Below are 27,798 nucleotides of genomic sequence, written 5' to 3'. Positions count from 1 at the left end.
CCTTTAGTTTTGTGTTCTAATTTAAAATAACCAACAAAGCTTTAGTCTTAAAGGTTGCTTTATTACCCAATGACTGACAATTATTCAGTTATAAAAGTGAGTCGTAGTTGCAAAAACAAAGATTTAAAGTAGGTATCAACAAAAGATGCTTTGAAAAATGAAAGAAAATCAGTTTCTATCAGACTTATAATATGCTTGTAAATTATTTTCCCCAAGATGAAGAGTTTGAGAAGTTAGGGTACAATGCTTGCAATTGATTTTGTAGTTGAACAGTTGGAGCTTTCTGCACAGGTTTTGAGATGGAGTGAAGATTCCTTATTTCACTTATATGGCACTGCAGTTTGCAACCATTGGTAGCCTGGTTCAGTACAATAATCATTCAGTTGAGTTCCCTTTTGCTGACTCCCTGATGAGAACATTTTCTTATCTTTCCCTCTGGTGTCTGAGTACTAATTGGAGTTCTATTTAAAATGGTATCTCAAAGCCTCTTTTATACATTAAACCTTAGAGTGGCTGTTAGATTAACTAACTGTTAATGTATAACTTTTCCAAAGAGCAAAAAGTATTATGGTGGAATTTGCTGCAGATATCCTTCCAATCTCCTGAAGTCCTCAAATATTTGCATTCTGAGACCTTTAGAAGGGCAAATCCTACATGTCTCCCTTTTGTAGCTGATACTGAGGAAACACATAAGCTTCTATTTTAACTGGCTACAGTGAATTAATGAGACAGCTATGAACATCTAATAGCCATATTTTTAAATGGGATACCAGCAACCAAAAGCAGTTGAACTTCATTTACAAACTAAATGATCATGATACCTTGTAGATAGTAGAGAGAGAGCGCAAGATGTCAGAAGATGAGTTGCCTGATCTAGAATATTGAGCCCAGCTGCTTTTGTAGCTGTGGTGTTGATGAGGCTGGACCAGTTAACTTTAATGGTATTGAACACCTGTGTAAGATTGAAATGAACTGTGACTAGTGATTAAATTCATTTTAGAAAGCACGTATCTCATTCGTTTGAACACAGTGCAGAATTTGCAAATGGTGGCAAAGTGGAGAATGAATTTTTTTTTACAGCTTAAAAATCTGATCTAATTCCATGGAATGGTATAAATAGCATCAGACAAAGTGCTTCTGGAAATGTGATAAGAACAAGTATATGTTGAATGCAAAACTTACCATTAACAGATCCCAGATAATTGAACATCTTGTGGCTTGTTATCTTTGCATTGACCTGTGTATCTTTTACTTGGTCTGTCAATTTCAGTCACCTTTTTTAATTTTATTTGGTTCTGTTTAACATTGTTTCAGTCACATTGTTGTCACTTTGCTTTTAATTTGCATCTTTTTAATTGTTGGAAGTGATTGCCAGAAAGTGTAGAGGTTGGTTGGGATCCAGGTAGGGCTGAGAATATTTCAGGCTGCAGGTCATGGAATGTATGAGACCAGGACTTTGATAGTAACATGAAGCATATGGTGATGTAAACAGCTTTGACCTTCTTGCTGTGCAGTCTGTTTACTTCGTACCCATTGTTTTGACTGGGTCACTTCCAAAAACCACCTCTTCCTTTACCCATCTCCATTTTCAGTAACACTGGTATGTATCGCACATTTGTAGTCTTGTGATATCCTTTCCAATACTGTATTCGTATTTCACATTTTACCATCAGTCCTCTCCTTATCTGTCTCCTGTCAGTCATGTTCACTTTTTGCACCTTTTCTCCTTGCCATTCCAAGATCCATGTCCTTCTCTGTCCCTCCTGTCTCCTTTTTTCTCATCTGCTCCCTCAATCCTTTCTCTCAGCTCTTCTACCTTGGTCTCCTTGCTCCTGATTATAATTGTTTTCTGTTTTCCTTTCTCCATATGCTGCAGGCTCCATTTCCAGTACTTGAGTTACACTCTTTCTACTTGTCATGCCTTTCTCCTTCCCTGTTCCCATTTTTCTCCTTAATTTGTTGCGTACTGTATCTTAAGTTTCTATGGAGATAAAATTGTTTCATGAGAAAACCCACTCAAACTTGTAGAAGACCAGGAAATTGTGGAATCCTACTTGTAGCTAATTCCTGTTTGCAGCTATGCCTCTTGAGGAAAACCACGTGGTGTCCTTTGTAAGCACTAAAGATTTAAGTTTTACAAAAATCTTGGTTTGCACATCAGTTGCATGTGGTTTGTTGCCTTCTATCTGATCTGAAATATTAAGTTTCCTCCTCGTGCTGTAGACAGTAGGAAGTATGCTATAAAGCAAATGTGACAAATGAAAGTGACAGTACTTGGTACTGAAAGTGTTCTCCACTAAGCATGTTTCCTCTGTCACTTTTAAAAAGTATTCCAAATGTAATAACAGTTCTGTTTTTTGTTCTTGCAGTTCTGATACTGGTTGCATTTACTGTCATCTAACAAGACCAAGGTTACGAGGAACTATGTGAAACTGCACTGCTGGAAGGAAGCTTGGGGTGGGGGTGGGTGTAATCGTCTGCTGAAAGGGGACACATAGAATAACCCAACCAGCCTGCTGGTAGGGGTTTGTACAATAACTCAACCAGACTGCTGGCTTTAGTATTATTGGATCATTTTTCAACTGATACTGTATTTACAACAGCAATTCCTGCTGTCATTAGGCCTTTCACAAATTGAAGGGGCTAAGTTAATGCATTTGTATTTTGAAAAATAAAACACAATTTCATTCGTAGTTTGTGTCAAAGCCTCTCTGACTTTACTCCTTAATCTACATCTTTAAAATGATGGTACACTTATAAGTTTAAGACAGTAAATGGATGCAATAAACCCTGTGAATGACCATCCAGAATTCCTTTCAATACTAGAAAGACTGAAATAAAAAGCAAAATATTGCAGATGCTGGAAATCTGAAATAGCAAGTGATGGAAACAGTCAGCCCGTCAGGCACTACCTGCAGGGAGGAAGATGGGGTTAATCAATCTGGATAACGACAGAACTAACAATAGATCACTGACCTAAAACATTTACTTTGTCTTATCCATGAAGGTTGCCTGACCTGCTAAGTGTTTCTCGAGTTTTTTGGACTCTACTGGTGCTTGCTGTCTGTCCCAAAATATATTCTAGTTTAAAACAATGGTGTCTAAATAATTCTTCATCTGTATGTTTCCACTGTAGTATCAATTAGGCAGGCAAGTCCACATTCTTAGTCTTTAGTTCTGTTCTTACTCCATTAATTGTATACTAATGTTTTTAATTGAACTAAAATTATTGTAACTGTTTGGGATCACTATGGATTTTGTTTATAATGTAATGTTGCTTCTGTGACTTTTTATCGCAGCAGTTGATTGACAGTCACTGACACAAGTTCCACTAATTGTAAAAAGGCATTTCAAAGTTATATTGATCCAGGACTGAACTCTGGCATTGAATGGTCACATTGCCATCTGTACTACTGCTCTTTACTTTGGTCAACAGGGTGCTTTTTAAAACAAAGGTACTAGGGCAGCACATTTCAAGTAAAACAGAGGCTATCACATGTACTTGGTAAGTTTTCAGTTTCAACTGAGTTGTTCAAAAAAATTGAATGGGAATAATTAAACTTACATGTTAATCTTATTGCTGTTATTGCCACTAATATGTAATGCCTTATGCTTTTCAATATTAAAAACCTTTTGCAGTTCATCTGGCCAGTTGTCATCTCCTGTAGATTGTTTTGACTACTTATGTCTTTGTTTTGATAGATTTACCGTGCAACTTTTAAATCATCATCCTTGAGTTTTGATGATTTCATTAGTTTTGTTTGCCTCTGCAAAATGTTTTCAGCTGTTTTTCTATAAAGAGCTTTATATATACAAATTGTGAACTGTGGTGGACCAAGCACTGATTCCTGGAGTTACAGCTTTGCCCACTTTATTTGTTTAGTGTTTAGCTTTGAATGGTGTATATTTTATTTCCTGTTAGTTGGTCAATTCTCTTTTGTCTTCAACCCAAAAGTGTTCCTTTTGGAATAAGGCTGTTTGAGTCTTCAGCCCTTGTACTAGGTCAAAATACACTGTTGAGCTTTTTAAAATTAAAACAATTTTTTGAAATTCTTCATTCAGATTAGCTTTGAAGCATTTCATTTATTTCCTTTGGATTTCCTGTAAACAGTATTTGTGTAGCAATTAATCATCTAAAATATTTAAGTACTCTAGTTTTTCACTGAATGTTAGCTAATAATTTTAGGTTAATTGCAACCTCACTAATAATGAATGAATGTAAACTAAAAGGTAAGACAAGGCTGTTAAAGAAGAAAAATAAAATGAGCAAACAGTTGTAAGTACTGGAGCTGACCAGGTTGTAACAAGGTGGCATTTGTACCAATCTGTTTGCAATTAATTATTAAAATTGCAGTATTGAATCTAATCATTCCAGTGCACAAATTTCACACTTAATATTGTGTGCAAACTTCACTTGTGTGACTATTTATTTAAAATTAAACCAATCTTGGCCACAGAAATTATAGATATTTCTGAATAATCTATAGACATGGGTAGATGGTATTTGAGCTCAAGCCTCTGACCCACACTACCACTAGGTCATAAGATTCTCTCCACAGAAGGTGTATGACCATTAAAGTGACCTCCCATTTGAGCTAGGAAGGGTGAAGTTAGGGATATGCACCACTACACTGACCCCTGTTGGAAGTCTGCATGCATATCAAGGATCCAAATTAGGTTTCATTCATCTCCTTGGTCAAACAGCCCACGACCATGTGTAAGACTGAACTGGACTTAACATATCAATACTGTGACTAAGTTTAGCAAGTCAGAAACTTGGCGTTCTAGGGTAACCTCCCCACCTCTGTTCCTAATACCTGTTCATAATCTATGTGGCACAAGTCAGGAATGTATTGGAATACTCTTCACTAGCCTAGACAGCTCTAGCTCCAACAGCATACACGCTGTCTGAGGTTTGAGCTGATTTTGCCTGTGAGACTAATTCCCTGTTCACTTAACCCTATCCACACTAAATTATTGCCAACTAAACTCCCCTTCTGGCTTTCATTGTAGCTGAAGTTGACAATTCTGCCTCCTCAGGCACTTTGCATTCCTTTCAAATTGATGATACCACTCCCCTGATCAAACACAAATCTTTGATCATCCATTCTGCCAAGCTATTGTCCCATTTTCCTCTCAAATACTTGAACGGACCTAATGGCTCCCAAGTCCTTACACATCTTTAGAACTTCATGTTTAATTCCTTCAGTCAGATTTTGCCCTAGCCAGAGTATGCGACAGTGAGTTCTACAGATTCACAATGCCATAAGTGAAGTACTTTATCATCTCAGTTTTGAACCTATCTCCTCTCACTCTACACCTGTCATTCAAGACTGTCCCACAAGGGGGAACATCCATTCAACATCCACCTTATCAATTCCATTTAACGTCTTCTATATCTCAATCAGATCCACCTTCATTCTTGTGAACCCCCAATGAGTACAAACTGAAGCTTTTCAACTGCTCCTCATGTGACAACTCATTCATTCTTGGAATCAATTTGATGAACCTCCTCTGAACTGCTTCTTGTGCCACCACGTAAGACCAAAACTGGACACAATACTCCAAGTGTGGTCTCACCAATGCTTTATATAATTGTGACAACACTTCTTTACTTTCATAATCCAGTCCTTTTGCAAAGAAATGACAGCATTCAATTTCTCTTCTTATATGTCATATCCACTTTCTGCAATTCATGCACAAATTTACCCAAATCCTCCTGCATTGATGCACATTGTACGTGCTTCCCATTTAAATAATAATTTGCCCTTTTATTTTTCTGGCTGAAATTCACAACCGTGCACTTATCCACTTGAAACTCCATCTGCCAGATTCTGGCCCATTCTCCTATATCTATATCAATATCCACCTGTAACTTTATTTCCTCAGCATAGCCTGTTTTCATTCCTATTTTAGTATCATCTGTGAATTTTATCTTACACTCTTTCCCTGCTTGCATATCATTTACATAGATGGAAAATAGTTGAGGTGAGTTGTACTGCACTGATGATTTTGGGAAGGAGAGGCAATGGCCTGATGGTAATATAGACCATAAAACATAGGAGTGGAAGTAAGGCCATTCAGCCCATCAAGTCCACTCCACCGTTTAAATCATGGCTGATGGGCATTTCAACACCACTTCCCTGCACTCTCCCCGTAGCCCTTGATTCCTTTTGAGATCAAGAATTTGTTGATTTCTGCCGTGAAGGCATCCAACGTCCCAGTGTCCACTGCACTCTGCGGCAATGAATTCCACAAGCCCACCACACTCTGGCTGAAGAAATGTCGTCTCATTTCAGTTTTAAATTTACCCCCTCTAATTTTAAGGATGTGGCCACGGGTCCTAGTCTCCCCGTCTAACGGAAACACCTTCCTAGCGTCCACCCCTTCTAAACCATACGTTACCACGTTGGGCATTATCACTGGACTGTTAATCCAGAGACCCAGATAATGTCCCGGGAATCCGGGTTCGAATCTTGCCACAGCAGATGGTGGAATTTGAATTCAATAAATATCTGGAATTAGTCAGTCATCGAATGATGACTGTGAATCCACTGTCAATTGTCAGAAAAATCAATCTGGTTCACCAATGCCCTTTAGGGAAGGAAACTGCCATCCTTACCTGCTCTGGCCTACATGACTCCAAGCCTACAACAATGTCATTCATTGCCGATGGGCAATAAATGCTAGCCTTGACAATGACGCCCTCATCCGGTGAATGAATAAAGGACAACCACTACACTTGTAATTATAAAATAAAGCGATTCATTAGTTCAGACTCACTTTGAAATGTTTCTGAGAGAAGTTGAGAATTACAGCTAATATTTCTGTAAAGACGGCATTACAGAGCATAAAAGTATTCCATCCATTCTATGTCCTGTCCTTGAAAGAGCTACCAAATTCATCCTATACCCTTGTTTGTTAGCAATAGCCCCGTGAACTTCCCACTTTTGAAGTGCATACACAATTTGTTTTTTAAATTATTATTCCAATGTGTCCCCTCCACCTTTTCAGAGTGTGCACTTCAGACCGTGACAATGCACTGCATGAGTGAATGTTCTGACTCCCTCTCCCTAAAATATTTGATTATCGTACTGATTGACATCAAACAACATTTGCTGATCAACAGATAGACAAACCTAGTAAGGTCAAGTATCTATACAATTTACATTGTTTTCTCGGATTTGTGGATCCAAAGTTTTACACGTCCCTGCAGGAATCTAAAGCCATTTAGAGGAACACTGGCCAATCTGCTCGCTTTGCTTTATGTCTCCATTCTTGTTTGCTGTCACTACTGTATCCTGGCAATAGTGAAACCAATAACCTTCCATTGTATTTCTTTGTGTAGTCCGGTTTCTTCCACAATGCATCCTTGTTTTGTGAATGCTTGCCCTCCCATGATGACTATATAGGAGGTATAAATTAAATATTTTTCCTAATTATCCCGTTCAGAGATATTATTACACACCACCAAGTGGGACGTGAACACTGACTCCTAGCTTAGGAGTTAAGGTCATTTCCACTGCGCCACAGAAGCCTCTAAAAAGTTTAAACTACACAGTGCCAATCAAGAGCCAACACCTGAAACAGTCACTCGAAGCTCCCCCGGGTTGTGCCCAAGCTACTAAGTGGGCGTGCGGTATTTTCCATTAGCGTTTCAAATTTCGAGGATTGAACAACCTGATTTTTGTTCGCGAGAGTAATATTGCCCGGGTTGGAGGAGGGCGGTGCAATTGCGAGGTCGGTTTCTCTGCCAACGTCGTCTGTTGCTGGCGAGCGAACGGCGGCTACTCGACTCCAAACAGAGTGGGAGGGTCATTTTATCACGAGTGACGGTTTGTCTGCAACTGCCAGGCGCCGAAATCCGCGAGAACTGCATTCGTCGCACGTGCTCGATTCTCAGGCACGTTGGGCAATAAACAACATGTTTGCACTCAAAAACATACACACACCCCCAAACCATAAGGCATGGCCAAGGGATGAAAGGTAAACTTGACGTAAACAATGTATTGGCACAAAATTGATGATGCTCTCCCGATGATGATCTTCAACAGCCTGGACAAACATGGCGGCTGACGTCCCGGGCAACCGTTACCATGGTAACTGTAAACAGACCGCTTCGGCGTCTGCGCAGTCGGCTGCAGGCTGCGGGATGGTCAGAGGAGCCCAGGTACAGCTGCAAGGATCAGAGCAGAGAGACAGGACAAGAGCTGACAGTGAGCCTGCATCAGGAAGAGTGAGTGAGTAGCAGAGGGGAGGGAGGCACACACACAGCGAGGGGCAATAACAGAAGTAACGGCTGCTATGTTGGGTGAGCGTGCAACTGTAAAAGAAAGAACATCTCAATAGCACCCACAGTGTGTGTGTATGTGTGTGATCGTTGCAGTCAATCAGTGCCTCTCAAAAATGGCTCAGTGACAATGAAAGGGGCTGTTAATCAAGTTCCACGATAGGCATTTAGGCATTTTAGAGGCTGGGGGGACTCGACAGCTCAATAGGCAGTGTGTGTTCTCTCTTAAGCGTAGCCAGTCTGTTTGCAACTCCAAAATGAGCTTTCAACCTCACGGCATCATGTAATTCACTCTTCTCATTGAAATAACTGCACAAAGTCACCACGTCACCCTCTATGGCACTTGACAGTGGTCCAACTTCCTCAGATCCAGCTCTCAGAGTGAACAGAACCTCTGACACTTCTGTTTACATCTGTCAGCCAGGGCTCCCAGGCTAACACACTTCAATCAGCTGCTTGGCCTGCTGTGTTCATCCAGCCTCACATTTTATTATTCTATGAGATCCACTTGGCTGAGCTCATTACGATCGTGACATCTCTCCCCATCTAAATCTGGGAATGTAGGTCAATTCTTTTTCTTGTAGCCTTTCTGGTTCCTCCAACTCAGCCTCGGATATGTGTGGTGTGTACAAGACCATAGCCTGCCTTTTGCACCTGGAGCATATCGGAAAAAATTCATCCTATTCTTCAGGCGGTAAAGGTGTTGAGGCTGCAACATCCACTGTGTCCATCTCAGAATTTGAGGTTTCTTCGACAGTAAACAGAGTGGAATAACCCACATCAGCCTTTCTGGGTGTTCTGAGGGGTTGGGTATGTTTTGCTCCTGCCCCATTTGCAAGTTTTCAGCCTTCATTTGGTCCACATGCTTGGTCAGGACTGCGTCACCTACCCAAACCTTGTACGTCATGGGATCTGACCTCACATTGATCATGCCTCTTATCCATGCAGGGCCATTTCCGTGGTTTTAGCACCAAACTTTGTCCTCTGAAGTAAATTGTTTCTCTTATTTAGAGCAATCTTGTAGCCAACATTGGCATTCCTGATGCCATTTCACCCTCCTCCCCAAGTGAAGCTGTAGGCTGTTTCTTTAAACCTGCCTTTGAAGTTTGGACTCTCTTTCCATCAGACCATTGGACGAAGGATAGTATGTAGCTGTCCATATATGCCAAATTCCAGTCGACTTTAGAAAATACTCGAATAGCTCGCTGGGATATGTTGGCCCATTGTTTTGTCTTCTGGGAGCCCGTGTATTGCAAAAGATGCTCGCAGCTTTTCGATCATCGCCCCCATGTTTGGTGAATGAACTCTGTGCACATCCAACCACTTTGAGTGGGAGTCTACAATGACTAAGAACATTCAGACCCTGAAAGGACCGGCATAGTTGACATGTTACAGACTCCAGGGTTTACCTGGCCATTCCCATAAATGTGGGGGAGCTGCTGGCAATAATTGTTGTCCCTGTGGGCATTCTGGGCACTGCCTCACCAACATGTTTTGGCTACATTCAATCCTGCTTGTCAGACAACAAAAGTTTCCCCCGTCACCACCAGCTTTTTTAGTTTTTCCAGGACCGGATCTTTTTGTGTCGACAGCCTGATATAGCCAGTGGTGACCAAAAATGTGTCCAGAAAGTTTAAAACCAGAATAGACTCTTCTAGTGGAGGCACCACCTGTGGTGTATCTGCCAGCGGGAGGCATCTTAAGGCGTCCTCAGTTGCCTCTTGGCATCCCGGACAGTGTTCCAATTTGTAATTGTATGCACTTAGAATGATAGCTCACCAGTGCATTCGATGTGAAGATATATGCGGCATGGCCTTATCCTGTTGGAGTAACCCTAGCAGGGGCTTGTGGCATATTGATAGAACTTCCTCACACCAGAGATGACCGCCAAACCTTCCTTCTCTCTCTGGGTGTATTTGCGCTCTGCATCAACCAAAGTCAGGGAAGCATAAGCTATTGGGCATTTCTCTCCAATGGGCCATTTATGACCCAAAACTACCAGGATATTGTAAGGGGAGGCATCACATATCAGCACCACATTTCACTTGGGATGATAGCTCTGAGAGGATGATTCAATTCCATAAAGGCTACATCTTGGCTACAAGACCTTTTTCAGCAGCAGATACAAAGTTGCCAGGATGGAGGCCAGGTTACATATGAACTTTCCCATATTTCACCAATCCAATGGAAGACCTAAGCTTCAGTACAGAAGTGGGAATCAGGGTATGTTTGATTAGCATCATTTTATTTTCCAAAGGGTATTCTGGGTCTTGTTGTCCTGTAGCCTAAGAAGGTCACTTGGGATGCCTGGAACACACATTTTTCCCTTCTAAGGTGGCCTACAGCTGCCTTGTAGAAAAGTTTAAGGTCTGTGTCCAAGTTGTCTAAGCGCTCTTTATTGGACTTCCTTATCATTAGGCACATCAACTAGATAAATGGTAACCCGGGGTAGACCTTGTAAAGGTTTCTCCATGGTCTGCTGAAAAATGGAACAGGCTGATGAAACCCCAAATGACAGTCTCGTATATTGATACAAACCCCAAAGGGGATTTATTATAGCATACTTCAGGGATTCATCATCCAACTGCATTTGCAGGTAAGTGTGGCTCATGTCCAGCTTTGTGAAGGACAATCTGCCTGCTTTGCATGAAAGTCCTCTATGTGAGGGACTGAGTATTTATCCAGCTGTGAGAAGCAGTTTGCTGTTTGTTTAAAATCCCCACAAAGGCGAACCGACCTGTTGCACTTCATAATCGGTATGACTGGTGCTGCCCATTCTGCAGAATGGCTCATTTGATGATTCCTTCACTTGCAGCCTTCTTATTTCTTCCTCCCCTTTTTCATGTGGAGCAAATGGCACTGGTCAGGCCTTGCAGAATCATGGAATTGCTTCCTTGTCCACAAGCAATCCTTTGATAGTCCCTCGACCTTCCTGAAAACCCTCCAGTTATTAACCAGGACTTTACTCAGACAGCCATTTTCTAATTGAAAAATGTGGAGCCAATTAGTTGAATCTTTCTTAATCAACTTCGCCCTACCAGGCTTGGGCCCGAACCTTTTACTATAATCAGTGGTAACTGAACCAGCTGCTTTCATACGAGACTGGAACCAAGTTCTACCCTCAATCTGTAAAAGTTCCCATGTACAGGCTCTCAGTCTAGCTGACTTACTTGCACAACCATAAGGATTCGAGTCCAGGGTGAATTTTGTTAAAGGCTGGTTCCACAATCATTGAAACGGCCATGCTGGTATTGACCTCCATTAGAACCAAGCGAATATTTAACCAAGTGTTTATTTTGATTGTTTCTGATTTGGATGTTGCCATGCAATTTAACTGTTCCAAGCCAGGGTGTGCACTCTCCCAGACACCGGCCTACAAATTCTCTTTCTCAATTCAAAGGGGCTTTTTTGCTGTCTTGAGTCCACATACTGGCAGCAACTACAATGGCTTACTGGCCCAGATCCTAAAGAAAATGTTAACCGTTTGGCTGAGGTTTGGCTTTGTTTTGGGATTTTGCTGTGGGTTGACCTGGAGTCCCTTTGTTCAAGATATGTCTTGAGTGAAACTTTGCAATTGTCTCCACTCAAGTGGTGTCCCGCAAGCTGAGTTGGCCTGGTGAGGATGTCCACTTCCATTAGCATACCTTGTAAATCATATGCTCCACTTGCTGCATTTTCTAGGGACAAAGCCACCTATAGTGTTTGTTTGAAGTCCAGTTGGGCTTCAGCCGGTAGGTGCTTTTGCATGGTTACATCATTAATCCCACATACCAAATGGTCTCTCAGCATCTCATGAAAGGTTAATCCAAAATCGCATGCCTCTGCCAATTGTCTTAACCTCGTCAAAAATCCTGACATGGAGTCCCCAGTTCTTGAACTGCCAAGGAAAACTGATAGCGGAGATTCTCCTCAGAATTAGAGGAGGCTTGGAGTCACAATATTCCTCAACTAAATCCACCAACTCTTGAGACATTGTAGTATCTGCTACCTCAGGAAGTGTTAGGCTCCTAATAACTGAAAAATCTGTGGGTCCACAAGCTGTCAGGAGAATTACTTGTTGCTATTCATTTGTCCTAATGCCATTTTCCCAGGAAAAAAAATGCCTTCTTTCCACATTCTGGGCCTAGTTTTTAATGGCAGGATCGAACGGGTCAAGCTTCCCAAATAACGACATGATGCTAGAAATGTTTACCCCAACTCAAAGACATCTGTCGCGAGTGAATTTCTTGAGGAATGTATTTTTTTTCTCTCGTCACCACTGAAATATTTCCGCAGAGACTGGTATCCTGTCACCACATCACCCTTTATTTATACGTGCATTGTAATTGACATTGGTCCGGCTTCCTCAGAGCCAGCTTTCAGGGTGAACAGAACCTCTGACGTTCCTGTTCATTATCTGTCAGCTAGCACTCCTTGATTGGACCAGGTTAACAGGCCCAACCAAATGGAAATCATATTCTATGAGCTCCACCTGGCTGACTTCGTTACAACCACTAGAGTCAAATCCAACAAAACCTGAGACAATATAAGCATAAACACTGAAGGTTTTAATTTTACTCTGTTGTAAACATAGAGGTAGAAAGGTTGACTTGGTTCAGCTGTCAGTCTCTGTGTTGTAACAATATCAGTTTTCCTTTTACCAGGAAAGCTTTTAGCCCACTAAGCAGGTGCTATTATTATCTCCCAGTCAAGTAACATCTTGACTTTAATTTTTTTCATCCTTGGTTCACAAATCCTCCACACTTGCCTTCCTTATTCGCCATCCCCACAACAGTCTGAGGTGTCTATACTCTCTAATTCTGGCCTCTTGTGCATTCCTTATATTTTCATCACCATTGGTGCAAGGGTCTGAGCTCTGGAATTCCCTTTCACTATCTCTCCCTTTCTGTACTTCCATGAAGATACTCATAGTCATTGGGAGAAGAGTTTGAGAATTTTGTTACAGCAATGAAGGAATGGCAGTATAGTTCCATGTCAGGATATTGTGCTACCTGAAGGGGAAATTGCAGGTGGTGGTACTGCTCTCAGCAAATGTGAAAACATTTGTGTTCACATCCTTGAGTAAATGTTTTGGAATTTCTGCAATGCTCAATGCAATGTGAAACCCTGTGCCCTGAAGGCATGTTTAAAATATTGACAGTGAAGTTACTTGGTTTGTACCAGTCACAACAGGAAAGTAAGTCCTCCACATAATTTATACATGCAACCATTTGTGGCATGTGTATTCACAGTAAGTTCCCCTGTAAAATAATGCTGTAAAGAAAAATGCATGATGGTATGTATGCTAATTTTGTAGTTGAATCACATTTTGAAACAAATACTGTAGCTGTTTTAAGTATAATCTCTTGTCATGGTTAGGATTTGATCCAAACATGAATTCGGTACTTGCGGAATGTGCAATTGAATTAATTGGAACACAGTCAACTGATGATAATTTAATGTTTTTGCACAATAACTAAAATTATCCACTAATCTGAATTAAGAAGCATGAAGAACACTTCAACTGTTCATTTGGTTGTAAGTATTTCAATTGTCAGATAATCTGAAAGGAGCAATTAAAATTAGAAGTTAATTCTATGGAGTGATGCTAGTTTTCATTGAATTTTCTCCATAACAATGAGCTCAATCAATGCTCTTGCTATACTGGTGAAGCATACAGGTTTGCAAATTGTAGCATATTTATGTTGTTAAAAAGGAAACCTAACATCAAGACAGCTATTTTCCACATGTAGTTTAGAGACCGCAAAGTATGCAGTGGAAATAGGATAATAAAAAACTGAACTTGCAGGTCATGGAAACAGAATGTTAAACACAAATGATAAACAAGACAACAATAAGCAATAACAATTGTATAAAAATAGGATATGAAGCAGCGGAACTAAGTACAGAGAGATAATGGAAAGAGATTAGTCTCAGCAATTCCAGGTCAACACTCATGTAACATTGTGATAATGGTATAGGATATATGGTAACAAGACAGCTAGATTATCAGAGACAGCAGAATTAACATGTTCAATTTTTGTTGAATAAACAGCAATTGCAGCCAAACTTCCTGGATTCAACACACAAGATGAAACTGAATGAGAACCTGTTGGGCTCAGCGAGTGCAGCACATACCTTTTAGTTGACATTTGTACTGGTTACCTTCTCAATAAACATTTATGAACAGGTAAACTTTATTCTTTCTTTTCACTGCGTTAACAATAGTGTTTCCTTATTTTGTTTCTTCTGGTATGGGAAAGTATGGTTCAGCTACAGAGCAAATTACCAGGACTGTCATGCAATACGTAGCAGGACACTCACTCACAGGTCAGTGGGTGAGTCAGGTTAGTGGTTCCTGTCTTTACGTAAGATACTCCACCAATGTGAAATGCTCTTTCCACAAAAGAACTAATGACACTAGCAGACAAAAAAGAATGGAATGAAAGACATCAGTGTCAAATAGGATATAACAAGGTGTAGAGCTGGATGAACACAGCAGGCCAAGCAGCATCAGAGGAGCAGAAAAGCTGACATTTTGGGTCTACACCCTTCTTTAGAACTTGGGGAGGGGAAGGGGATTCTGAAATAAATAGGGAGAGAGGTGGAGGCGGATAGAAGATGGATAAAGGAGAAGATAGTTGGAGAGGAGACAGACAGGTCAAAGAGACACAGTTGGAGCCAGTAAAGGTGAGTTTAGGTGGGGAGTTAGGGAGGGGATAGTTCAGTCCAGGGAGGATGGACAGGTTAAGGAAGCGAGATGAGGTTGGTAGGTGGTAACTGGGGGTGGGGCTTAAGGTGGGAGGAGTAGAGAGGTGGGTGGAAGGACAGGTTAGGGAGGTGGCGATGAGCTGGGCTGGTTTTGGAATGCGGTTGTGGAAGGGGAGTGTCAAATAGGCTTCAGTGTGACTGAGAAAACTCATCCTGGCTACATAAGTCGTTTGCTTCATTTAAATTTTCCAGTAATATTTCATTTTATTAAAAAAATTACATCCTAATAAAATTAAATGCAATACTACTAAACATTTTCTCACATTTTAGTTATATTGCCATTTTTGAACTTGAGATTCATTGTCTTTGTACTTACTTTTTCCCTGACTTTTCTTAAATAATGTAAATACTTATATATTTGTAGGTAGTATACTTGAGAGAGGAACAAAAATGTTGCATCCGTATTGGATACCATCGCCATGTTCAGCTGAAAAAGGCAGATACAACCAAATGTTGTGAGAATCAAGAAAGGTGATTTGTTTTAAATATGCATATTTTCAAATTTGGTCATTCTTGGGACCAAATTACTAAAATCTGATTGTAGATACTGTAAATATTTTTGTATTATTTGTAGACAGAAATTCACTCTTAAACATGATGAATAAAAGCAAAATAATGCAGATGCTGGAAATCTAAAAGGAACACAGAGAATGCTGGAGAGACTCAGCAGGTCTAGCAGCATCTGAGGAGAGAGAAACAGAATTAGTGTTTTAAGATATAACAAGGTGTAGAGCTGGATGAATACAGCAGGTCAAGTAGCATCAGAGGAGCAGGACAGCTGACGTTTCGGCTCTGGACCCTTCTTCAAAAAATGTGTTTTAACTCTTCTTCAGATCTCAAAACTAATATAGTATCACATTAGGGCAACAAGGTTCCACCTGCTGTAAAGATGTCTTTTATCTTCGAACTCAAAACATTTACTATACCCGAAAGGTCTAGGCCCAAAACGGCAGCCTTCCTGCTCCTCTGATGCTGCTTGGCCTGCTGTGTTCATCCAGCTCTACACCTTGTTATCTCACTTACTGTACCCTATTTGTGTTTCAAGTCCAATATGGCTTGTCTTCAGAACGTAGTTAAAATGTTAACTCTCTTAGACAGACGCTGTCAAATGTACAGAGTTTACCCAGCATTTTGTTATTCTTTCAAATTTCTGTCATCCACAGTATTTGCTTTTATTACTGTACCATGTTTACTCAGATTATTATGTATTTCTAAGGATATTCTGAGATTGACAGTGATTTCACCGACATTCACCCCTGAATTCCGGTCTCTTGTACATCTCTGATTTTTATTATTCCATCATTGACAGCTACTTCTTTATAATCGCCTTGTCAGGCAAAGCTTTCAGTTACCTGTCTGAATATCTCCTTGAATTGCTCACATTTTGTTTGATAATTGTGAGGTGCTTTCTGATATTTTGCTATGTTAAAAGCACTATATAAATGCAGATTTGTTGTTGAAGATTGTATCAGATTGCTGCTCTTTGATCAGTTAATGACTACAATGCTTCATTAACAATGCAGCCTTAGAGTAAAGGAGGAGAACCATGAAATTGACGGGTACTTATTCACAGCAGACACTAAAAGTCCTTGCCAACACTATGGAGCAAAAGTACATCAGAGAACTGAAGGTGCCCAGCTTTTAAAACTGAATGTTTTTACTGTAACAAAGTAAACCATGTTCAGAAAATGTGCCAAAGCAGAACATGACCACAGAAAAGCAAAAGCCTAAAGAACTACACACACAATTGGATGAATGAGTTTGAACTATTAGAGTAAGCTTGGAATTTGTAGGAGATAGTCCTGGGACTAGTATATTTCTAACAATCTCTTTAGTAACATAGGTGCTATTCAGGTAATCTGTAAATGTTTGCAGTCATGCAATAAATGTCATATTGAGTACTCAACAAGATTCTTCTAATCAGACCATAAAGGTAGATATCCTAATCAGACAAAATTGCTTCAGGGAGAGGATCACATTCCCAACAATCTTGTCTTTTGAAAAGAAGGAGGGAGAATTACAAGTTAGTGTTTTGACATGATAAGTGGAGATCCATGTGTAATGAGAGATGGGAAGGAAACAAAATGAAATGAAAATGGGAAAATTATCATTCAGAACCAAAGTGAGGAAGAAACACCAGAAATAATTGGTTGTTATGCAAGTTTCCATCATTTATCAATATTGGTTTTGTGGTCTGTAATGATGTGGAGCAGACTGATTCAATACTGCAGTACCCATGTGGAATATTGACATGAATTCTTTTGCAAAACTTGTAACTGGCAAACCTACTGAGATGAGGTGTAGTTACTTACAATTTTCAGAAATTCTGTAGTTCCAATTTGGTAACTCTGTCCATTTCCTTCTTTGCAATTTTTTTCTGTTGCATTGTGCTCTGTATTTTTGTTTGTTTTCACAGCACTTTCTAATACCTACCTTCCTAATGAGATATTTTAGTATGATTCAACTTATTTACAGGAAACTCTGAAAGATCTCAGCAAATAAATGTAAACTTGGAATCTAACACCCTACCAAACTTGGATATTACAAGCTATTTAGTTACCTCACCATCTCAGGCACCTGAAAGTGAGCTGGAATTCTTCTATTCTGCTTGATAAATCTTCCTCTTATAGGATTAGTCTTATAAAGAATTATAAAAAGGGACATTTTTGCAAACTGAGTATTAACAAAACTGAGTATAAAGGGAGAGATAATGGGAACTGCAGATGCTGGAGAATTCCAAGATAATAAAATGTGAGGCTGGATGAACACAGCAGGCCAAGCAGCATCTCAGGAGCACAAAAGCTGACGTTTCGGGCCTAGACCCTTCATCAGAGAGGGGGATGGGGAGAGGGAACTGGAATAAATAGGGAGAGAGGGGGAGGCGGACCGAAGATGGAGAGTAAAGAAGATAGGTGGAGAGAATGTAGGTGGGGAGGTAGGGAGGGGATAGGTCAGCCCAGGGAAGACGGACAGGTCAAGGAGGTGGGATGAGGTTAGTAGGTAGCTGGGGGTGCAGCTTGGGGTGGGAGGAAGGGATGGGTGAGAGGAAGGACCGGTTAGGGAGGCAGAGACAGGTTGGACTGGTTTTGGGATGCAGTGGGTGGGGGGGGAAGAGCTGGGCTGGTTGTGAGGTGCAGCGGGGGGAGGGGACGAACTGGGCTGGTTTAGGGATGCAGTAGGGGAAGGGGAGATTTTGAAACTGGTGAAGTCCACATTGATACCATATGGCTGCAGGGTTCCCAGGCGGAATATGAGTTGCTGTTCCTGCAACCTTCGGGTGGCATCATTGTGGCACTGCAGGAGGCCCATGATGGACATGTCATCTAGAGAATGGGAGGGGGAGTGGAAATGGTTTGCGACTGGGAGGTGCAGTTGTTTGTTGTGAACTGAGCGGAGGTGTTCTGCAAAGCGGTCTCCAAGCCTCCGCTTGGTTTCCCCAATGTAGAGGAAGCCGCACCGGGTACAGTGGATGCAGTATACCACATTCCACATTAAGCAGAGGTTCACCTGAAACTCATCTCCACCTATCTGGACTCCATTTTCTCCCCTTTGGTCCAGGAACTCCCCACCTACGTCCGTGACACCACCCACGCCCTCCACCTCCTCCAGGACTTCCAATTCCCTGGCCCCCAACACCTCATATTCACCATGGACGTCCAGTCCCTGTACACCTGCATTCCGCATGGAGATGGCCTCAAGGCCCTCTGCTTCTTCCTGTCCTGCAGGCCCGACCAGTCCCCCTCCACCGACACTCTCATCCGCCTAGCTGAACTCGTCCTCACACTCAACGACTTCTCTTTTGACTCCTCCCACTTCCTACAGACTAAGGGGGTGGCCATGGGCACCCGCATGGGCCCCAGCTATGCCTGCCTCTTTGTAGGTTACGTGGAACAGTCCCTCTTCCGCACCTACACAGGCCCCAAACCCCACCTCTTCCTCCGGTACATTGATGACTGTATCGGCGCCGCCTCTTGCTCCCCAGAGGAGCTCGAACAGTTCATCCACTTCACCAACACCTTCCACCCCAACCTTCAGTTCACCTGGGTCATCTCCAGCACATCCCTCACCTTCCTAGACCTCTCAGTCTCCATCTCAGGCAACCAGCTTGTAACTGATGTCCATTTCAAGCCCACCGACTCCCACAGCTACCTAGAATACACCTCCTCCCACCCACCCTCCTGCAAAAATTCCATCCCCTATTCCCAACTCCTCCGCCTCCGCCGCATCTGCTCCCACGATAAGACATTCTACTCCCGCACATCCCAGATGTCCAAGTTCTTTAAGGACCGCAACTTTCCCCCCACAGTGATCGAGAACGCCCTTGACCGCGTCTCCCGTATTTCCCGCAACACATCCCTCACACCCCGCCCCCGCCACAACCGCCCCAAGAGGATTCCCCTCGTTCTCATACACCACCCTACCAACCTCCGGATACAACGCATTATCCTCCGACACTTCCGCCATTTACAATCCGACCCCACCACCCAAGACATTTTTCCATCCCCTCCCCTGTCAGCTTTCCGGAGAGACCACTCTCTCCGTGACTCCCTTGTTCGCTCCACACTGCCCTCCAACCCCACCACACCCGGCACCTTACCCTGCAACCACAGGAAATGCTACACTTGTCCCCACACCTCCTCCCTCACCCCCATCCCAGGCCCCAAGATGACATTCCACATTAAGCAGAGGTTCACCTGCACATCTGCCAATGTGGTATACTGCATCCACTGTACCCGGTGTGGCTTCCTCTACATTGGGGAAACCAAGCGGAGGCTTGGAGACCGCTTTGCAGAACACCTCCGCTCAGTTCTCAACAAACAACTGCACCTCCCAGTCGCAAACCATTTCCACTCCCCCTCCCATTCTCTAGATGACATGTCCATCATGGGCCTCCTGCACTGCCACAATGATGCCACCCGAAGGTTGCAGGAACAGCAACTCATATTCCGCCTGGGAACCCTGCAGCCATATGGTATCAATGTGGACTTCACCAGTTTCAAAATCTCCCCTTCCCCTACTGCATCCCTAAACCAGCGTAGTTCGTCCCCTCCCCCCACTGCACCACACAACCAGCCCAGCTCTTCCCCCCCACCCACTGCATCCCAAAACCAGTCCAACCTGTCTCTGCCTCCCTAACCGGTTCTTCCTCTCACCCATCCCTTCCTCCCACCCCAAGCCGCACCCCCAGCTACCTACTAACCTCATCCCACCTCCTTGACCTGTCCGTCTTCCCTGGACTGACCTATCCCCTCCCTACCTCCCCACCTACATTCTCTCCACCTATCTTCTTTACTCTCCATCTTCAGTCCGCCTCCCCCTCTCTCCCTATTTATTCCAGTTCCCTCTCCCCATCCCCCTCTCTGATGAAGGGTCTAGGCCCGAAACGTCAGCTTTTGTGCTCCTGAGATGCTGCTTGGCCTGCTGTGTTCATCCAGCCTCACATTTTATTATCTGAGTATAAAGGGAGAACTGGATTCCAAGTCATACCATTATTCATTTAGCTAACAACCTTATTTTATAAGGAAGATCCATCCAACATGATCCAGCAACTCAATCTCTGACTAGGCTATTAAAACCAGTAGAAAATCATAGGCGGCTTAGACCATTTACTAAGTCTCTTGGCTACCAACACTGTCTTGAAGAATGAAGTAGAACTAATAACATATACTTCTGTTCCTGTCATGAAATTCTTTCAAGCTCTTGACTGATTGGAGTAGAAACTTGATTAACATCTAATCCAAAAAACCTTAGGATAGATTTTTCCCACTAAAGCGGTTAGCTGAAGTCTGGACATTCTTAATTTAGCAAACAAGTCTTGGATTAAAGGGTCCCATTACATCTAGTCTTGGCTCAAGTATGTTGGGGTGGGATAGGGAGCTTGTTTTAGAAGCTGTCAGGCCTTTTAACCCTCATCTAATGGGTCTAAGTTGCCATTTCAACCATCCACATAATTCAGATAATTTGCTGTATAAACTGTCAAGAGACTTCAATTATTCTAGGAACAGAGTCTACAGGAACAGAGCCAAATTAGGAGCTCTAATTAAATCATTATTTCATCTGTATGTTCCCAAAGTTGGCAGATGTGGACAATGACAGTTGGGTACTAAATATCATAAAATTCAAGGCACATTATATACCAATGGTTGTAATACTTGATTTCACCTTGGAATGGGAGAAGAATCACATTGGAATGTTTCAGTAGATCACATGATCAGTTCATAAATAAGTTAACAGCAGCGGGCGAACAGTTAGTCAGAAGCTGGGGAAGAGAGACCCTGTACTAGTTAAAGTGCTGCCAAATTAAATACTGTATTTGTTTTGTGGGGTCAGGAACACATGTTGAGAGCTGGATATGTGATGGCTTTGAGTTTCTGCACAACTGGGTCTCTAGAACACCCTGGAATACTTTCAGCTCAGTAAAGCTGACAAGAAGCTGTCTGCTGGATAATTGGCAGGTGGCACAAAGAGAAAGCCTACATTTGTGAAGCTGGTATTTGGAGCAAAAGAATGCTGATGAGCAATGGGATTCTGTTCTTAGCAGTTCAATTGCTGAAGTTATGTAAAGCTTAGATGCTAGTGCGCAACCTTTTTTAATCTAGCATGATGCAGTCTTAGTAGAAGAGATTGAGCAATTTGGAGGCCAGCATCCATTGAGGCAGTCCAAGTTGAAGGGACATTTAATGGAAATCAGAGGCTGGCTCTTTGAAAGAAAGGGGATAAAATCTCTCATGAGGGAGACAGAATTGCACAAAATTGTGATTCACTGATGTCTTGATGCGTTGCTGAGAAATTAGTGGAATCTGTCTTGGTTGTGCCTGTCATTTATTATACAGTTTGTGGTGTGATCAACTCCAGTTTGCCTGGTAATTCATGTTTGCCTCATTATTAATTCTGAAGGTATGAAGATTACGTAGGTATTTTTGATTGTCATTTGCTAGACTCATAAATGGAATGACTAGACTAATAACTGGTGCAAAAAGCCAGCTCATCGCCATTTCCCAAGGGCAAATAGCGACAGGCAATAAATGCTGGCAAGCCAGCATTGCCCACATCCCACAGACGAATGTTATGAAAAATGAGTGGATTGCCTGATAAAGAAAAGCTAGACAGAATAGCCTGTATTCTCTGAAGTTTAGAAGAGTCAGAGATGACTTAATTGAACTGTGTAAAATCTTAAAGGGACTTGACTGGGTGGATGTCAAAAAGATGTTACCTCTTGTCCATCAATCTGAAACTAGAGGTCATAGTTTAGTAATAAGGTTTGCCCATTTAAGGCAGAGATAGGGAAACATTTTCATCTCAGAGAATTTTGAGTCTTTGGAGTTCCCTTCCTCAAAAGACAGTGAGTGAAGCATCTTTAAATATTTTTAAGGCAGAGTTAGATAGATTTTTGATTACTAAGGTGATGAAAGATTATTGGGGATATGCTGCAACGTAGAGTTGAGGTTAAAATCAGATAAGCCACAATCTTATTGACTGGTTAAGCAGGGCCAAGTAGCTTACCCTTGTTTATTCCAGTTCCCTCTCCCCATCCCCCTCTCTGATGAAGGGTCTAGGCCCGAAACGTCAGCTTTTGTGCTCCTGAGATGCTGCTTGGCCTGCTGTGTTCATCCAGCCTCACATTTTATTATCTTGGATTCTCCAGCATCTGCAGTTCCCATTATCTCTGATACTATTTTAACCTCACTGCGAAGCCTCTTCCAGGGATGCCTAACCTGAAGAAGTTACCCTCCTCCCTCTGGACCAACCTCAGGGAATCTCTCTCCCATTGCAACTCTCTTGTAATCTCTTCGGCCTTGAAACTGCTACTCTCCATCTTCGGTCCGCCTCCCCCTCTCTCCCTATTTATTCCAGTTCCCTCACCCCATCCCCCTCTCTGATGAAGGGTCTAGGCTCGAAACGTCAGCTTTTGTGCTCCTGAGATGCTGCTTGGCCTGCTGTGTTCATCCAGCCTCACATTTTATTATCTTGGAATCTCCAGCATCTGCAGTTCCCATTATCTCTGATACTATTTTAACCTCACTGCGAAGCCTCTTCCAGGGATGCCTAACCTGAAGAAGTTACCCTCCTCCCTCCGGACCAACCTCAGGGAATCTCTCTCCCATTGCAACTCTCTTGTAATCTCTTCGGCCTTGAAACTGCTACTCTCCATCTTCGGTCCGCCTCCCCCTCTCTCCCTATTTATTCCAGTTCCCTCTCCCCATCCCCCTCTCTAATGAAGGGTCTAGGCCCGAAACATCAGCTTTTGTGCTCCTGAGATGCTGCGTGGCCTGCTGTGTTCATCCAGCCTCACATTTTATTATCTTGGATTCTCCAGCATCTGCAGTTCCCATTATCTCTCTCCCTCTACCCTTGTTCCTTGTTTGTATGGTTTTATGTTTTGCTCACTTTTATATAAAAAATTGTTTTGCTTGTTTAATACCAAGGAATTGTGTGACTTTATTCCCTTTTAAGTAACTGAGAATTTCAAATTTTATCCACTTTAAACAAAGGTTACTGGTCCCTAAATGGATCACGGCAGATTTGCTGGTCTGGTCTGTGATTGTAGCAAAGTTTCAAGCCAAGAAGAAAACAATGTCTTCCATTAGACCTAAGAGAAGACTAAAGTGGCCTCCTTGGACTTTGCCTGAATGAATATCTTCATAGAATGAAATGAGGAATTAGGGGTTCCTGTTGAAGAAAAATGAATACCAGAGGAAGAAGGGTTTATAAGGGCAGTGTGGAACTGGAACTCAGCTCTATTCAATCAATTGGTATATGAATAACTATTGAACAGACTTTCATTGGTGACCATTCAATTTATTGAATTGTTGTCTGACAAACTACCCATACTTTTAGAGAAGTTGTTCAGAAACTTTCCGGTATTTTGTCAAATCTGTCAAGAAAATCAATTAAACTCAAAAATTCTTTAGCTTCAAGCTTTGGGTGGAATTATTATTGTGGCGAGAGTATCACATAGCTCTCAATTTCTTATCCTGACTGCTAATTATTGGAACAGTTCATAACTCTAACAATTCTGTTACTTTCAGAACAGAGCAAACAATCCCAATCAAGATGGCTGGTGGCCGCTGTCCCGAAGAGAATGGTAAGGTGGAAAGTGTTGTGGAACTACTGTGTGGCGTCCCAAAGCAGGAGGTCAGGGACACCAAGTGGAATTTTGAGCGAAATTTGGGCCTTTTGATCAGTAATAGCTACTGTGGAGCTCGAACCAAGTTGTAACAGCTGTGCTCCAAATCTAAAAAGCCCTCTCTATTAAGGCCATTCTTATCCCACTCTCACATTCTCACTGAGAGGTCATGACAAAATTTTCAAGCCTCAAAATGGGGTCATAATGAGAAAAAGTTGGGAAAGTATTGAACTACTGTATTGCAGGTGTGCCTTCCCTCCAAATGTATTAAACATCACATCTTTCCTTTGAAAAATTGACCCACTTTGTTGCTAGGTCCATCATGAGCCCAACAAATAGCTCAAGGAAGCTTTGTAGCAGTGCTAGTCAGATTCAAATTAGCATAATTTTTTAAAAAATCATAAGCATATTGTTATTTTCTGAAGAAGGGTCCCGACCCAAAATGTCAGCTTTCCTGCTCCTCTGATGCTGCCTGGTCTGCTGTGCTCCTCCAGCTCCACATTGTGCTATCTCTTATTATTTTTGTCAAGTAACATTATTTCAGGTGATGATTTGTTCAACGCAAGATTTGTACAGCTATATGAATCAAAGTGGGATTGATTGCTTACTGTTGCAGCTTTTAAATTGGAGCTAATGATTGCTTGTAATGAATTATATTTAGTGTGATTTCTTCCATTATAATTCAACCACGCCTGAACAAAGCCTCATTCTGGATCCATTACATACTGCCAATTATTATGAGTAAATTAAGAGACCACCTGGATGTAATCTATTATTTCTTGAATGAATTTACAGAATAATAAATGGAAAGGCTGCATTTCCATCCTGACCATTGCAAAGCATTTTGATGCATAGACAAAGCAAAGTCAAATAGAACATGCATTTCAGCCCTTTCACTGCACCAGAATATTTTGAAAATTAAATGGTTATGGTACTGAAGGACTCATTGTATCTGTATGCACATCATGTCTGATAGGGACATGGTTTTGGATGAGGTAAACAGCTACTTTTTAGAAAGTGAGCCAGAGTAATATGCAGCTCTCAAAATGAATGAGTAAAATCCTGCTAAGCAATTTCAGAGGAAGCACACGAACAGGACAAATTGAAGAGTTAAAAAAAATGGTGTTTTACTTCCCTCTGCCTAATTTAGATTTCACAGAATTGGGAATCCATGTGTGTCCATGTTTTAATTAGATTTCTCTTCTCATTGACCCAGTTTCTGAGAAACAGGATAACTCAGTTCACATCATGGATGGAATCAATTTGAAACAGGATTGCAAATCCCATTATACTGAAGCCAAAGGGACAAACAAGAGTTGTGGTGAGAAAAATATTGTGCTTTAGTATTGCTGTAGCCATAGCGTCTGTAACTCAAACTGATTCTCAATTTGTACATCACACTGATTTACACTGTATCTGAAATTCACAAAGATTTTTGACATTCGTGTTACCTGTCATTCACACTGCTCATCTCCTGTAGGGATAGGGTGAACACAATACTTATAATTCACAGTGAATCTCTGACACTCAAATTGTACTCTTAGACTACTTGCACTTGCATATGTAGCTCCACACAATACACACAACTTTCACACACTTACATTGTTTTCATTATAAATACAACTCTCACTCGGGTTATGTTGTTTGGACATACTCACAGATACACTTGCTTCATATTCCTATGATTGAGACTACCTGTAACTCCCATTATGCATATTGCATTGATATTGCACAGTAGGCCTGTATTCTTCTGCTGTAAGAGCATAAGAACATATGACATAGGAGCAGGGTTAGACCATTTCAGCCCTGTATTCAACAAGATCATGGCTGAACTACCTCAACTCCTCTTTGTGCAAGCTCAGCATAGCTGTCAACTCTGATATCTTGAAAATTTATCTACCTCGTCTGTGAATATTTTTAGTCATCAATTTAGTAGGGAGGGAGGTAAAAGAGATGGGGGAGTGGCATTGCTAATCAGGGATGGTATCACAGCTGCAGAAAGGGAGGTCTATTGAGTCAATCTGGGTGGAAGTCAAAAACAGGAAAAGAGCAGTTACTTTATTGGGAGTTTTCAACAGACTACCACCACCCCCTGCCAAGTAGCAACAGAGAAACTGAGGAACAGATTGGGAGATGGATTTTTGAAAGGTGCAGAAGTAATAGGGTTGTTGTCACGGGCGACTTCAACTTCCCTGATATAGACTGGAAGCTCTTAAGTGCAAATAGTTTGGATGGATTAGTTTTTGTCAAGTATGTCTAGGAAAGATTTCAATATGTAGATAGGCCGACTTGAGGGGAGGCCATATTGGATTTGGTGCTTGGCAACAAACCAGGTCAGATATCAGATCTCTCGGTGGGAGAGCATTTCGGTGATAGTGATCAAAATTCCCTGACTTTTACTGTAGTCATGGAGAGGGATAGAAGCAGACGGTATGGGAAAGTATTTGGCAAGAACTATGGAGTACCAATTGGAATTAGACGTTCTCAGGGAAATGCACAATAGAAATGTGGAGGTTGTTTAGGGAGCAGTTGCTACAAGTACTAAATAGGTTTGGCTACTGACGCAAGGGATAGATGGTAAAGTGAATGGATGACCAGACATGTTGAATACCTAGCCAAGAGGAAGAAGGAAGCTTACTTAAGGTTGAGGAAGCAAGGATCGGATGAGGCTCTAGAGGTCTACAAGGTAGCCAGGAAGGAACTGAAGAATGGACTTAGGGGAGCTAGAAGGGGGTGTGAGAAAACCTTGGCAGGTAGGATCAAGGAAAACCCCAAGGCTTTCTATACTTAGGTGAGGAACAAGGGGATGGCCAGAGTGAGGGTAAGAGCCAATCAGGGACAGTGGAGGGAACTTGTGTGCGGAGGTAGGGGAGGTCCTTAATGAATACTTCACTTCAGTATTCGCCAGCGAGAGGGAATTGACATTTGCGAGGACAGCATGAAAAGGGCAGATATGCTCAAACAGATTGTTGTTAGGAAGGAGGAGATGCTAGAAATTTCGTAAAACATGAGGATAGACAAGACAACTGGGTAAAATGGGATGTACCCAAGCTTACTATAGAAAGCAAGGGAAGAGATTGCTGTCCCTTTGACGATGATCTTTGCATCCTCATTGTCCGCAGGAGTACTACCAGAAGATTGGAGGGTGGCAAATGTCATTCCCTTGTTCAAGAAAGGGCATAGGGATAATCCTGGAAATTGCAGACCAGTCAGTCTTACTTCTGTAGTGGGCAAATTATTGGAGAGGATTCTGAGAGATAGTATTTATGATTATTGGAAAAGCACAGTTTGATTAGACGTGGTCGGCATGGCTTTGTGAGGGGAAGGTCATGCCTCACAAGCCTTATTGAGTTCTTTGAGGATGTGACAAAACACATCGATGAAGGTAGAGCAGTAGGTGTGGTGCATGTGGATTTTAGCAAGGCATTCGATAAGGTTCCACATGGTAGGCTCATTCAGAAATTAAGGAGGCATGGGATTCAAGGAAATTTGGCAGTCTGGATGCAAAACTGGCTGTCCAATAGAAGACAGAGGGTAGTAGTAGATGGAAAGTATTCAGCCTGGAGCTCAGTGACCAGTGTTGTGCCGCAGGGATCTGTTCTGGGATCACTGATTTTTCTGATCTTTATGA

General features: G+C 41.9%; 1 protein-coding gene across 1 annotated transcript in view; it reads left to right on the top strand.

The window, feature by feature from the left end:
- LOC125460488 (uncharacterized) overlaps positions 1 to 27,798 on the top strand; it is a 91,615-nt gene that overhangs the window by 13,009 nt on the left and 50,808 nt on the right. Inside the window, exons 6-7 of the mRNA XM_048548025.2 lie at positions 8,055 to 8,236; positions 24,070 to 24,125. Of these exons, the coding sequence (XP_048403982.1) occupies positions 8,055 to 8,236; positions 24,070 to 24,125 (238 nt within the window). The remainder of the gene's footprint in view (positions 1 to 8,054; positions 8,237 to 24,069; positions 24,126 to 27,798) is intronic.

Source organism: Stegostoma tigrinum, chromosome 11 (assembly GCF_030684315.1).
Source record: "Stegostoma tigrinum isolate sSteTig4 chromosome 11, sSteTig4.hap1, whole genome shotgun sequence".
Classification (NCBI taxonomy): Eukaryota; Metazoa; Chordata; class Chondrichthyes; order Orectolobiformes; family Stegostomatidae; genus Stegostoma; species Stegostoma tigrinum.
Note: the sequence above shows the minus strand (reverse complement) of the source record. Positions and strands in the feature narration are given on the sequence as shown.